The sequence below is a fragment of the Mustelus asterias genome, chromosome 17, assembly GCF_964213995.1.
Source record: "Mustelus asterias chromosome 17, sMusAst1.hap1.1, whole genome shotgun sequence".
In the NCBI taxonomy this organism is placed as follows: Eukaryota; Metazoa; Chordata; class Chondrichthyes; order Carcharhiniformes; family Triakidae; genus Mustelus; species Mustelus asterias.
In genome coordinates this window covers 4270720-4285595 of record NC_135817.1, presented here as the reverse complement: position 1 = coordinate 4285595, position 14876 = coordinate 4270720, and the positions used below count along the sequence as shown (strand labels likewise).

General features: G+C 45.7%; 2 protein-coding genes across 4 annotated transcripts in view; one reads left to right on the top strand and one right to left on the bottom strand.

Annotated features, from left to right (window-relative positions):
• Positions 1-1623: 1623 nt before the first annotated feature.
• dleu7 (deleted in lymphocytic leukemia 7) lies at positions 1624-3323 on the bottom strand. Its single transcript, XM_078231937.1, has 2 exons — positions 3030-3323; positions 1624-1979 (listed from the first exon to the last, which is right to left on the bottom strand). The coding sequence occupies exons 1-2, from the start codon at positions 3321-3323 to the stop codon at positions 1773-1775; spliced, it is 501 nt and encodes a 166-aa protein (XP_078088063.1). The 3' UTR covers positions 1624-1772.
• An 8759-nt stretch (positions 3324-12082) lies between these two features.
• rnaseh2b (ribonuclease H2, subunit B) overlaps positions 12083-14876 on the top strand; it is a 61365-nt gene continuing 58571 nt past the window's right edge. For 2 of the 3 annotated variants that reach the window (XM_078231936.1, XM_078231933.1), the window contains exon 1: positions 12083-12256. In XM_078231936.1, coding sequence (XP_078088062.1) covers positions 12193-12256 — 64 coding nt within the window. In that variant the 5' untranslated portion in view covers positions 12083-12192. The remainder of the gene's footprint in view (positions 12257-14876) is intronic. The other variant, XM_078231934.1, reaches the window with a different exon arrangement.

Sequence of the window (14876 nt, the reverse complement as noted above, 5' to 3'; positions counted from 1 at the left end):
TCTTTGGACTGTTTGAGGAAACCAGTGTACCCGGAGGAAACCCACGCAGACATGGGGAGAACGTGCAGACTGTGCACAGACAGTGACCCAAGCCGGGAATCGAACCCGGGTCCCTGGCGCTGTGAGGGGGCAGTGCTAACCACTGTGCCACCGTGTCGCCCCAATTCTCTTCAGGACTGATCTCCTGGACCGTGGAGGCAGTACCTGGGATCGGAGCCCATGATTCTAAGAAACTCCTGGGAGGTTTGGGAACCCCTGCTATCAAAGGATATGGAACTAACACAGGTAAATGGAGACAAGGCACAGATCAATCATGATGAAACTAAATGGCAGAGTAATGACTCGAAGGGCTGAATGGTCTGGTCCTGCTCAACATGTTCCTATAGCACAAACACAAAACACCGGTGAAATGTGAGATGGGCCAAGCTTTGATGAACTACCTCAACATTACTGAGTACATCCAGCTCAAAGGCACAGACAGCCCAAACTGCCAGCCAGCCATTTCCTCCCAAAGTATTGTGGCAAGTAGCCAGCGTTTAAATGATGTCAGCACCAGTCTTCTGATGTCCAGTGGCCTGAATAAGGGCGGCACGATGGTGGCGCAGTGGTTAGCACTGCTGCCTCACAGCACCAGGGACCCAGGTTCAATTCTGACCTCCGGTGACTGCCCTGTGTGGAGTTTGAACATTCTCCCCGTGTCTGCGTGGGTTTCCTCCGGATGCTCCGGTTTCCTCCCACAATCCAAAGATGTGCGGGTTAGGTAGATTGGCCATGCTAAATTGCCCCTTAATGTCCGGCAAATTAGCAGGGTAAATACATGGGGCTACGGGGATAGGGCCTGGTGGGATTGCTGTTGGGTGCAGGCTCAATGGGCCGAATGGCCTCCTTCTGCACAATAAGATTCTATGAATAGCGCTGACACTCACATTAACATCAACCGCAGCTTCCTAACCCAGATCTAATCTGCCTAATCTGAGTGACTGAATAACATTGAAGAAGCATCTGGATGAGCACTTACAATCGGCAAGGCACAGCAGGCTATGGACCAAGTGCTGGCAAATGGGATTAGTATCGATTGGTATTCGATGGTCGGCATAGACATGGTGGGCCGAAGGGCCTGTTTCTGTGGTGCTTGACTCGATAACAATGTCTGCACCAATATCTGCTGAGTTCAAAGGGGTTCTCTGGGTGTGAAATCCCCCTCCATTGTTTCTCCCCACTGAAATACACTGCCCTGATCGGAAGCATTATGAAAGGCAGCACAGTGGTTAGCACTGCTGCCTCACAGCGCTAGGGACCCGGGTTCGATTCCCAGCTTGGGTCACTGTCTGTGTGGAGTCTGCACATTCTCCCCGTGTCTGCGTGGGTTTCCTCCGGGTGCTCCCGTTTTCTCCCAGTCTGGTTAGGTGCATTGACCTGACCGGGCGCTGGAGTGTGGCGACTAGGGGAATTTCACAGTAACTTCATTGCAGTGTTAACGTAAGCCTTACTTGTGACTAATAAATCAACTTTAACGTGAAAATCCGGTGACAGATTTGCACTAAAAGACAGAATTTATTTTAAAACCATCTGTTATTTGTGTCAGCGTTCGATTATCTGATATAAATACACCATTTACAATAACTTCACATGAATATTGGCACTTTTAAATGAGCAACTGTATCCAAAAGCAAGGAAACGATAATCCACATGGACTCAAGAAGGTGCTGCCAAGCCGGTGATGCCCACATTCCCCGAACGAATAATGAGGCCAGATCTGTTTTTCCAGAATTCTATATCTCCAGGAACCTTGTGAAGAGTGTTTTGAGCACGGCAGCAGTCTGCGAGTGTGATCCGGAACTGTCAGAGGGCAATGAAGTCACCAACTGGTGAACAATGTCTCTCAAACATTGCTCGATCGCTTTTAGATCTGCATCTAACTGGAGACAGTCTCCCCTGGTTGCCATGCGATGGCAGAGATTTCTGAGCTCCGAGTTTAGCTAGACAGCAAAGAACAAACAGAAAATGTTGGTTAAATACAACGCTGTTCCTGGCCTAGAATTGACTGGTCTTACATAAAATAATTCCAGGCTTTATTTCCAGACTCGGATGGGAAATACTTCATGGGCCAATTTTTAAAATAAAGTTTATTAGTCACAAGTAAGGCTTACATGAACACTGCATGAACACTACTTTCTCAGAAGACTAAGGAAATTTGGCATGTCAGCTACGACTCTCACCAACTTTTACAGATGCACCGTAGAAAGCATTCTTTCTGGTTGTATCACAGCTTGGTTTGGCTCCCGCTCTGCCCAAGACCGCAAGGAACTACAAAAGGTCGTGAATGTAGCCCAATCCATCACGCAAACCAGCCTCCCATCCATTGACTCTGTCTACACTTCCCGCTGCCTCGGCAAAGCATCCAGCATAATTAAGGACCCCACGCACCCCGGACATTCTCTCTTCCACCTTCTTCCTTCGGGAAAAAGGGACAAAAGTATGAGGTCAAGTACCAACTGACTCAAGAACAGCTTCTTCCCTGCTGCTGTCAGACTTTTGAATGGACCTACCTCGCATTAAGTTGATCTTTCTCTCCACCCTAGCTATGACTGTAACACTACATTCTGCACTCTCTCGTTTCCTTCGCTATGAATGGTATGTTTTGTCTGTATAGTGCGCAAGAAACAATATTTTTCACTGTACATTAATACATGTGACAATAATAAATCAAATCGAATCAATGAAGTTACTGTGAAATTCCCCGAATCGCCACACTCCAGCGCCTGTTCGGGTCAATGCACCTAATGTGCACATCTTTCGAACTGTGGGAGGAAACCGGAGCACCCGGAGGAAACCCACACCGACACGGGGAGAACATGCAAACTCCACACAGACAGTGACCCAAGCTGGGAATCGAACCCGGGTCCCTGAGGCAGCAGTGCTGACCACTGTGTCACCGTGCTGTCCACTTTTATCTGCATTCATTCCTTTAAAGGTTATTGATTTATTTAAATCCAAATGGTTTGCAGTAACCAGCGTTGCCCCCTTACCTTATAGTCCACGTGGAAATGTGGCTCTTGCAATTGAGACAAGGAATTCTGTTCCAGGGATAATAACTCTGAAGTCAGGCCGATCATTCGGGTTAACCTGCTCTCCCTGGCGACCTGGAGGATGGTTCTCCGCCCGCTGCGAGGGGTTGAGGACAGCACTCGCTCCCGGGTGCTGCCGCCCTGACCGAGGCTGGGCTGTTCCAGAGCAAGGTTCCGCTGCTCCTGGAGACACTGATGCAGAATTGCCAAGGCGCACCGCTGATAGGCGATACAGGTCTGCACAGCTCTCTGCATCCTCCCGATCAGCAGTGAGCAGGCTGCAGGGTGAGGGGTTCACTTTAGACCAGGCACTATTAGACCTGTTCGCTCCTCCCCTGATGCTCTCCAGATAGTTTAGTACCCAATCAGTTTGATCTAATGAATGCAAATAGTCCGCAGTAGATTTTGTGGTAAACGGTTTGTCGAATTTGCATAGATTTATTAACATAACAATGCAGTTTTTGGCCCTTGGGCAATCTGACAGTGTTCACATTAGAGTATAAGTGGATATTGTATTATTATTAACCTGCTTTCTTAAATTCATGATGTGGAGATGCCGGCGTTGGACTGGGGTAAACACAGTAAGAAGTTTAACAACACCAGGTTAAAGTCCAACAGGTTTATTTGGTAGCAAAAGCCACACAAGCTTTCGGAGTTCCAAGCCCCTTCTTCAGGTGAGTGGGAATTCTGTTCACAAACAAGGCATATAAAGACAGAGATAGCCAAGTTCCGCACACACGAGGACGGCCTCAACCGGGATATTGGGTTCATGTCACACTATCTGTAACCCCCACAGTTGCCTGGACCTGCCGAGTTTCACTGGCTGTCTTGTCTGGAGACAATACACATCTTTTTAGCCTGTCTTGATGCTCTCTCCACTCACATTGTTTTGTTTCTTAAAGACTTGATTAGCTGTAAGTATTCGCATTCCAACCATTATTCATGTAAATTGAGTCTCTGTCTTTATATGCCCTGTTTGTGAACAGAATTCCCACTCACCTGAAGAAGGGGCTTGGAGCTCCGAAAGCTTGTGTGGCTTTTGCTACCAAATAAACCTGTTGGACCTTAACCTGGTGTTGTTAAACTTCTTACTTTTTTTATTTACTCGTGAGACATGGGCGTCCCTAGCTGCCCAGCGTTTATTGCCTATCCCTAGTTGCCCTTGAACTGAGTGGTTTGCTAGGCTACTTCAGAGGGCAAAAGAGAAAATGCTGGACAATTTCAGCAGCATCTGTAAGGAGAAAAAAGAGCTGATGTTTCCAGTCCAGATGACCCAAGGGTCAGATTTTCTCTTTTGGTTCCAGATTCCAGTATCCCCAGTAATTTGCTTTTATTTCAGAGGGCAGTTGAGAGTCAACCACATTGCTGTGACTCTGGAGTCACATGTAGACCAGACCCAGTAAGGACAGCAGATTTCCTTCCCTAAAGGACATGAGCGAAACAGATGGGTTTTTCCAACAATGGTTTCATGGTCATCAGATTCTTAATGTCAGATATTTTTTATTGAATTCAATTTTCACCGTCTGCCGTGGCAGGATTCAAACTCAGGTCCCCAGAGCAATAACTGAGTTTCTGGATTAATAGACTAGCGATAATACCACTAATTCATCGCCTTCCCTGCGATGGGAACCTACTGAGGACTGTCTTTCAGCAAGAGACTGGGTATTTTCCACAGGTATTCTGCCCGGTATTTATCCCCACACCAGTAAAGGCAGATGGGGCGGCGCGGTGGCACAGTGGTTAGCACTGCTGCCTCACAGTGCTAGGGACCCGGGTTTGATTCCCGTCTTGGGTCTCTGTGTGGAGTTTGCACATTCTCCCCGTATCTGTGTAAGTTCCCTCCGGGTGCTCTGGTTTCCTCCCACAATCTGAAAGACATGCTGGTTAGGTGCATTGATCCAAGCAGGCGCCAGAGTGTGGCGACTAGGGGATTTTCACAGTTACTTCATTGCAGTGTCATACTTGTGACTGATAAATAAACTTTTTTTTCATGCTGTACATTCTTAGGCAAGGTCTGGAAAGAGAAACAGAGAGGTCTGCAATCTTTTATCAGGGATGTAAGAGGCTCGAAACAAGTTTAAGTTTATTTATTAGTATCACAAATAAAGCTTACATTAACACCGCAATGAAGTTACTGGGCAATTCCCCTAGTCACCATTAAATCACAAAAGAGATGACAGGACAAAAGGTGATGGGATGCCCCACACCTCAGGAAGGACATACTGGCACTGGAGCGGGTCCAGCGGAGATTCACACGGATGATCCCAGGAATGGTAGGCCTGACATACGATGAACGTCTGAGGATCGTGGGATTATATTCATTGGAGTTTAGGAGGTTGAGGGGAGATCTGATAGAAACTTACAAGATAATGAACGGCTTAGATAGGATGGACGTAGGGAAGTTGTTTCCATTAACAGGGGAGACTAGGACGCGGGGGCACAGCCTTAGAATAAAAGGGAGTCACTTTAGAACAGAGATGAGGAGAAATTTCTTCAGCCAGAGAGTGGTGGGTCTGTGGAATTCATTGCCACAGAGGGCTGTGGAGGCCGAGACGTTGAGCGTCTTCAAGACAGAAATTGATAAATTCTTGATTTCTCGAGGAATTAAGGGCTATGGGGAGAGAGCGGGTAAATGGAGTTGAAATCAACCATGATTGAATGGTGGAGTGGACTCGATGGGCCGAGTGGCCTTACTTCCGCTCCTATGTCTTATGGTCTTATGGGATGAGTAAAGATACAATAGAGGGTTCTAGCAAAGGTGAATGAACTGCAGAATCATCAACAAAGCTGGAGTCTAAAAATAAAGTAGAAATAGGTTTACAGCCTGGAAACAGGTCCTTCGGTCCAACTTGTCCATGTCACCCAGTTTTTACCACTAAGCTAGTCCAAATTGCCCGCGTTTGGCCCATATCTCTCTATAAACATCTTACTCATGTAACTGTCTGAATGCTTTTTAAAAGACAAAATTGTACCCGCCTCTACTACTGCCTCTGGCAGCTTGTTCCAGACACTCACCACCCTCTGGATGAAAAAATTGCCCCTCTGGACCCTTTCGTATGTCTCCCCTCTCACCTTAAACCTGTGCCCTCTAGTTTTAGATTCCCCTACTTTTGGGAACAAATGTTGACAATCGACCTGATCTATGCCTCTCAATATTTTATCGACCATTATAAGACCACCCCTAAGCCTCCTGTGCTCCAGGGAAAAAAGTCCCAGTCTTTCCAGCCTCTCATAACCCAAACCATCAAGCTCTGGTAGCATCCTAGTAAATCTGATCTTTCTAGTTTAATAATATCCTTTCTATATTAGACTGATCAGAACTGTACACAGTATTCCAAGTGTGGCCTTGCTAATGTCTTGTATAAATTCAACAAGATGTCCCAACTTCTGTATTAAATGTTCTGACCAATGAAACCAAGCATGCCGAATGCATTCTTTACCACCCTGTCCACCTATGACTCCACTTTCAAGGGGCTATGAACATGTACTCCTAGATCCCTTTGTTCTATAACTCTCCCCAACACCCTAACATTAACTGAGTAGGCCCTGCCCTGATTTGATCTACAAAAATGCATCACCTCACATTTATCTAAATTAAATTCCATCCACCATTCATCAGCCCACTGGCCCAATTGATCAAGATCCCATTGCAGTCCTAGACACTGAAGAAGGATAACCTTCTTCACTATCCACTATGCCAGCAATCTTGGTGTCATCTGCAAACTTACTAACCATGCCTCCTAAATTCTCATCCAAATCATTAATATAACAACAAATAACAGTGGTCCCTGAGGTACACCGCTGGTCACAGGCCTCCAGTTTGAAACCGTCTACAACCACCCTCTGTCTTCTGTCATCATGCCAATTTTGTGTCCATTTAGCTACCTCACCCTGGATCCCATGAGATTTAACCTTATGCAACAACCTACCATGTGGTACCTTGTCAAAGGCCTTGCTAAGTCCATGTAGACAACAACAACTGCACTGCCCTCATCTACCTTCTTGGTTACCCCTTCAAAAAACTCAATCAAATTCGTGAGACATAATTTTCCACTCACAAAGCCATGCTGCCTGTCCCTAATCCCTTGCCTCTCTAAATGCCTGTAGATCCTGTCTCTCAGAATACCTTCCAACAACTTACCCACTACAGACATTAGGCTCACCGGCCTATAGCTCCCAGGCTTTTCCCTGCAGCCCTTCTTTAACAAAGGCACAACACTTGCTACCCTCCAATCTTCAGACACCTCACCTGTGGCTGTCGATGATTCAAATATCTCTGCTAGGGGACCTGCAATTTCCTACTTAGACTCCCACAACATCCTGGGATATATTTCATCGGGTCCCAGGGATTTATCTAACTTGATGTGTTTTAAGACTTCCAGCACCTCCTTCTCTGTAATATATACACTCCTCAAGACATCACTATTTATTTCCCCAAGTTCCCTAACATCCATGCCTTTCTCAACAGTAAATACTGTGAACCTGTTGTTGAACAGGCTGGAGATGGTGGAAATGGCGGAGGATATTGCTTTGAATAATGGCAGAAGAGGACAAGGGGAACTATATTGTGTATCTGGGAGAGGGGGAATGAGCCAGAGCAGAAATCTGGGAAATGGAATTAACACAGTTGAGGCACTGTCAACAACAGTGGGGGTGGGGCAGAAACTCTTAGCTGAGGTAAATGATAATCTGCGGAATTTTCTCAGCCACTCGCCATGGGAATCGTTGCGGATGGCGGGGTGGACCACGCAAAGGTCCGTTGACTCAAGCAGGATTTTCCGGTCTTGGGGCGAGTGTAGCCGGAAAATCCTGCCTGATTCATCAGTAGTAAACACTAGAAAATGCTGGATAAGCTCAGCAGGTCTGGCAGTGTCTGTGGAGAGGGAAACAGAGTTAAGGTTTTAAGTTTGTATTACTCTTGAGTTGAAGGGGGTAGAATTGTGAAGGATTCTCTAGTTGGAGAGGGGTGTGGAGGTGGAGCAGAATAGAAGGTCAGGGAAAGGTCGGAGCTGAGGAGAGATTGACAAAGATGTCACAGATATGGGACAAAGGGAGTGTTAATGGGAGCATTAAGGGCTAATGAAGGTGCTGATAGTGCCATAAAGGTAAGATAACAGAATGTGTTAATAGGTGAACAAAGATCAGTGCTCAGTGAAAGCAAAACTGAAGAACAAGTGACAGATGGCCCTGTGGGGGAGGGGGGGTTGCACTGAGAAGAAACAAATAAAAAAGTAAAGATGGCAGAGAAAGTTCACAGTCTAAAGTTGTTGGACTCAATGTTGAGTCCAGAAGATGCCTAATCGGAGGATGAGATGCTGTTCATCCAGTTTGCGCTGGGCTTCACCGGATCATTGCAGCAGTCATGATGTGGAGATGCCAGCGTTGGACTGGGGTAAACACAGTAAGAAGTTTAACAACACCAGGTTAAAGTCCAACAGGTTTATTTGGTCGCAAAAGCCACAAAAGCTTTCGGAGCTGCAAGCCCCTTCTTCAGGTGAAGGGGCTTGCAGCTCCGAAAGCTTGTGTGGCTTTTGCTACCAAATAAACCTGTTGGACTTTAACCTGGTGTTGTTAAACTTCTCATTGCAGCAGGCCAAGGATGGACATGTGGATATGAGAGCAAGATGCTGAGTTGAAAAGGCAAGTGACTGGAAGGTTGGGCTTGTGCTTGTGGACGGAGCAAAGATGTTCCTCAAAACGGTCACCCAGTCAGCGTTTAGTATATACCAGAAGCGCTGGTATGAAAAGTGACATAATTAGAACGGATACAAGGAAGATAAAAATTTGGGAGAATGGAATCGGGAGAATAGAGTGCTGACAGTAAGATGGGAGGAAATGAAGTCGAGGTAGTTGTGAAAGTGAATTTGGATCAACATCGAGATATTGCATTGTTTCTGGGACCTTGCTATGCAGTTTGCTACATTTCTGCTTTGGGACGACCAGATTTTGTGCAAGACGTTACAGGAATGTATTTCTTAAAGACCAGTTGGAAGTGTTTGTGTTGTGTTGGTTGAATGTAGAGCATCCCTTTATATTGCCCATGTCTGACTGTTCCCTTCCCCAACTTCCCTCCATCTCTCCATAGACCTCCGCAACTGCCTGGATTGCACTTCTTTTCACACCATCACAAGGACTATCTATTTCTGCCACCGTAGCATCTAGTGACTGTGTCTGCCTCAGCTCTTCAGCTGCTGAAACCTTCACCTCTGCTTCATTACCTTTAGATTTGACTATTCCAACTCATAGCTGGTTGATTCTCCAAATTCATTGCACACTTCATATCATTCAAAACTCAACTGCTCATCTCATTACTCGCACTAAGTTCCATTCACCTGTCATCATCATTGTCCCACTTACGCCTCTACTTTCTCAGAAGACTAAGGAAATTTGGCATGTCCACTATGACTCTCACCAACTTTTACAGATGCACCATAGAAAGCATTCTTTCTGGTTGTATCACAGCTTGGTATGGCTCCTGCTCTGCCCAAGACCGCCAGAAACTACAAAAAGTCATGAATGTAGCCCAATCCATCACGCAAACCAGCCTCCCATCCATTGACTCTGTCTACGCTTCTCGCTGCCTCGGCAAAGCAGCCAGCATAATTAAGGAACCCATGCACCCCAGACATTCTCTCTTCCACCTTCTTCCATCAGGAAAAAGATACAAAAGTCTCTGGAAACGTACCGACTGACTCAAGAACAACTTCTTCCCTGCTGCCTTCAGACTTTTGAATGGACCTACCTCGCATTAAGTTGATCTTTCTCTGCACCCTAGCTATGATTGTAACACTACATTCTGCACTCTCTCGTTTCCTTCTCTATGAAAGGTATGCTTTGTCTGTATAGCAGCAAGAAACAACGCTTTTCACTGTGTACCAATACATGTGACAATAATAAATCAAATCAAATCAAATTATCATCATGTCTCATCCCTGTGCTGGCTGATCTACGTTGGTTTGTATCAATTTTCAAATCCTTCCATGGCCTCGCCCCTCTGTATCTCTGTAATCTTCTCCAGCCATAACCCTCTGCGATATCTGTGCTCATCGACTTTCTACTACCCTTGAGTACCCTGATTGTAATCGCTGACCCATTGGACCCTAAGCTCTGGAGTCCCTTTCTAAACCTCTCCAACTCGCTCTCCTCCATTAAGACAAAGGACAAGAACAAAGAAAAGTACAGCACAGGAACAGGCCCTTCGGCCCTCCAAGCCTGCACCGATCATGCTGCCCGACTGAACTAAACCGTGTGCACTTACGGAGTCCAAATCCTTCCATTCCCATCCTATTCATGTATTTGTCGCTTAATTGTCGCTATTGTACCTGCTCCCACCACCGCCCCGGGCAGTGCGTTCCAGGCATTCACCACCTTCTGTGCAAAAAACTTGTCTCGCACATCTCCTCTAAATTTTTCCCCGTGCACCTTAAAACTATGTCCCCTAGTACTTGACTTTTCTACCCTAGGAAAGAGCATCTGACTATCCACTCTGTCCATGCCACTCATAATCTGGTAGACCTCTATCAGGTCACCCCTCAACCTCCATCATTCCAGTGAGAACAAACTGAGTTTATCCAACCTCTCGTCGTAGCTAATACCAGGCAACATCCTGATAAACCTTTTCTGTACCCTCTCCAAAGCATCCACATCCTTCTGGTAGTGTGGCAACCAGAACTGTACACAATATTCCAAATGAGGCCTAACTAAGGTTCTGTACAGCTGCAGCATGACCTGCCAATTTTTATGCTCAAAGATGCTACTTAAAATCCACCACTTTGACCAGGCTTTGGGCATCTATACTAATATTACCTTTGGTGGCTCAGTATCCAGTTGTGGTTTATAATGCACCGGTGAAGTGCCTTGGGATTTTCATTAGGCGCTATATCAATATAAGTTGCTGTTATTGCTTATGGGTGGGTTCCTGATTCTTGGAAGCAGCTGCTGGCACGAAAATGCAAGCAAAAATACTCGACAACATGGGACTAAATAAGGGAAATGAAATAACATTCGCAAACTGTGAGCAAGTGTCACATGCCTCCTGGAATAATTCCAATCAGTGTTGGCAACCCCAAGGGCCTTGCAAACTGGGGTCAGGTTTGGATGCAGAAGACTGACTGATGGGGACACAGTCTGTTAAATCCAAGTAACCCATTTTGATTTTTGTTTTACAAAAAAACCTATTAAGTGGAAATTTTAAAATACTTCAAATTAAGCTGAATGTTAATGTGTAATATTAAAAAATCTAAACCTTCTCAGGGAGCATGCCCCACCCTACACAACACCTTGGAAAGTCATCACCAATTCTGTACATTCGTTCATAGAATCATAGAATCCTTACAGAGCAGAAGGAGGCCATTCGGCCCATCAAGTCTGCAACAGGCCCTGTCCCCATACCCTAGCTAGTCACCCTGACACTAAGGGGCAATTTAGCATGGCCAATCCACCTAACCCGCACATCTTTGGACTGTGGGAGGCAACCGGAGCACCCGGAGGCAACCCACACAGATATGGAAAGAATGTGAAAACTCCACACAGACACTGACCCAGTTGAACCAGGGTCCCTGGCGCTGTGAAGCAGCAGTGCTAACCACTGTGCCACCGTGCCACCCACGGTATTCTCTCTTCACAGATGCTGTCAGACCTGCTGAGATTTTCCAGCATTTTCTGTTTTTATTTTTTTTGTCACCTTTGGGGCAGGTTCCTAGACTGTTGTGCCTGCTCCTCAGTAGCCCAAGTCCACTCTTGCTTTAAGAGGCACTTTTTTTTGCCTGTGTGTTTTGAATGCAGGGTCCCTTTAAGTAGGACTGTGCCAACTCGCGCACAGAAAAAGGGGTGTCAATTCTATTTGTCACATGGATAAACCCAGGATGGGTGGGTTGTTAGCCCGTTTAGAGCCATGATACAAGTGGAATATATTATATTATGATCACTGGTGTCCTTCTGTCTCTGTGGGACAGGGGTTTCCTTGTTTGAAATGAATGTAATGATCAGGTTTCCCCCTCTGGCCGCAATGCAATGAGCTGGGAGCAGGTTGGCGCCATTCTGAGCGGGGGAACTTGGAGCTGCAACATTGTATCGCTGAAGAGATACAACCTGCTCTTTCCCTTCCGCTACATCCTGGAGCACCATGCCCAACAAGACAAACAGACGGACGGACTTGCCCTCTGATCAGTGGGTGCTGTTGGCACAAGGTACTCAGGAAATGGCGTTGGCTGTACAGAGGGGAAGGGGGGTTTGGCTGCCAGCTCTGCCTCTGTTGGCAACGCTCTCTCCCCTGAACTCCTGCATTCAAACCCCCACACACCACCCAGACTGACACCCCAGTGCAGTACTGAGCCAGTGCCGCACTGTCAGAGGTGCCCCATTTTTTTTTGGACAAGACCTTAAACTGAGGCCCATCAATAATCCTGTGCACATTATTCCCATTGTTAAAGTCCAACAGGTTTATTTGGTAGCACAAATCAGGTGAGTCTCATGGGAGGTTGACTCACCTGATGAAGGAGCAGCGCTCCGAAAGCTCGTGCTACCAAATAAACCTGTTGGACTTTAACCTGGTGTTGTGAGACTTCTTACTGTGCCCACCCCAATCCAACGCCGGCATCTCCGCATCATTATTTCCATAAAAGAGCAGGGGAGTTCTCAAATTTAAAAAAAAACACACAGCGCTGGAAATCTGAAATAAAAACAGAAAATGCTGGTTAACCTTAGAGTTCATTTTTATTTCAGGAGAGTTCTAAGGACCCGGGTTCAATTCCAGTCTTGGGTCACTGTCTGTGTGGAATTTGCATGTTCTCCCTGTGTCTGCGTGGGTTTCCTCCCACACTCCAAAGATATGTGGGTTAGGTGGATTGAATCATAGAATCTCTATAGTGCAGGAGGAGGCTGTTCATCCCATCGAGCCTGCACCGACAATAATCCCACCCAGACCCTATCCCCATAACCCCAGATGTTTACCCTACAAATTTCTCTGACACCGAGGGGCACTTTAGCATAGCCAATCAACCTAACCCAACATTTTTGGACTGGGAGGAAACCGGAGCACTCGGAAGAAACCCACGCAGACACGGGGAGAACGTGCAAGCTCCACACAGCCACCCAAGGCCGGAATTGAACCTGCGTCCCTGGTGCTGTGAGGCAGCAGTGCTAACCATTGTGCTGATGCCATGCCATGCTAAATTGCGTCTTGGTGTCAGGAGAAGCAACAGGTTAAATACTTGGGGTTGCAGGATAGGGCGCTGGTGGGATTGTTGTCAGTGCATGATGGGCTGAATGGCCTCCTTCTGCAGTGCAGCGATTCTCCCTGTCCTGGTCAAACATTTATCCCTCAATCAACATCATCTCAAACATATTATCTGGTATTTATCCCATTGCTTTTTGATGGGATCTTGCTGTGTGGGAATTGGCCACTGCGCTCCCAACACTACAAGGGTGACCACACTTCCCAAAAGTACTTCATTAGCCACGAGGTACTTTTAATTTGATTTGATTTATTATTGTCACATGTACTAGCATACAGTGAAAAGTATTGTTTCTTGCGCGTTATACAGACAAAGCATACCGTTCATAGAGAAGGAAAGGAGAGAGTGCAGAATGTAGTGTTACAGTCATAGCTAGGGTGTAGAGAAAGATCAACTTAATGCAAGGTAGGTCCATTCAAAAGTCTGACAGCAGCAGGGAAGAAGCTGTTCTTGTGTCGGTTGGTACATGACCTCAGATTTTTGTATCTTTTTCCCGACGGGAGAAGGTGGAAGAGAGAATGTGGGGTGCGTGGGGTCCTTAATTATGCTGGCTGCTTTGCCAAGGCAGCAGGAAGTGTAGACAGACATACTGAGATGGTGAAAGGTTCTGTATTAATGCGAGCACATTTTGCTTTGTACTCCCCATTGGGAGATTTTTTCAAAAAGTGTTTCAGTTTTATTTCCTCCTGTTTCTTTGCCACGTGCAGCGAAAATGCTTCTTGTGCCAAGTCCCTGCTAGTAACAGGATGAATCCTGAATATCGTTAATAATGTGCATAGTCTGAATGTCCAGAGCAGAACACAGGAATGGGAGGGAAATAATTGCCCTTGAGGAGTCACTCTCATTCCTATGTGCTCCACCAGTGCCTCTAATAAATTTTCATCCAGGCCTTCAGAAAGCAGGGAATTGGAAACTCACAAGTATTTACTTTTCACATTAACTCCTTATAAACACTAAAAAACCCCAAAGTAAATATATACAATATTTACCTAGATAAGTAAGTAATCCCCAAATATAGATTTTTAATATATTCCCTTAAATATAGATATGTTTATATATTATACACCCTAAATATTGATTGTATACATATATAATATAATCCTGAAAAGTGGATATTTAAATATATACAGTAGTTCCTAAATGTAGATTTGTTCAAATATTTTAATGTTTTCTGTAATTTTGAAATACAACAGGGGAAAAATGTAAAATAGGTAAATGTGAATATCAAAATAGCAATATTTTAACTATCATTTAACCAGAAGCAAAATTAAGTTGAGCAAAAGCAGTGTTAAAGCATTGTATAAATTAGGTGTTGTGGTGAGCATCGTCGAGAGCTATACTGAGGAAAGCCATAAAGGGCTTCGTCAGCTCCCATGCAGCCACATTTGGCCTTTTGTCTCGTGAGGGGTGATGGCTTGTGCCATAGTGGTCAACTCTGTTAAACATCGCTTGATGTGTGGACTCCTATGGTTTTGACCAGAGTGGCAAAGTCGATGAGTACAGATATCTCAGAGGGTTATGGCTGGAGAAGATTACAGAGATACAGAGGGGCGAGGCCATGGAAGGATTTGAA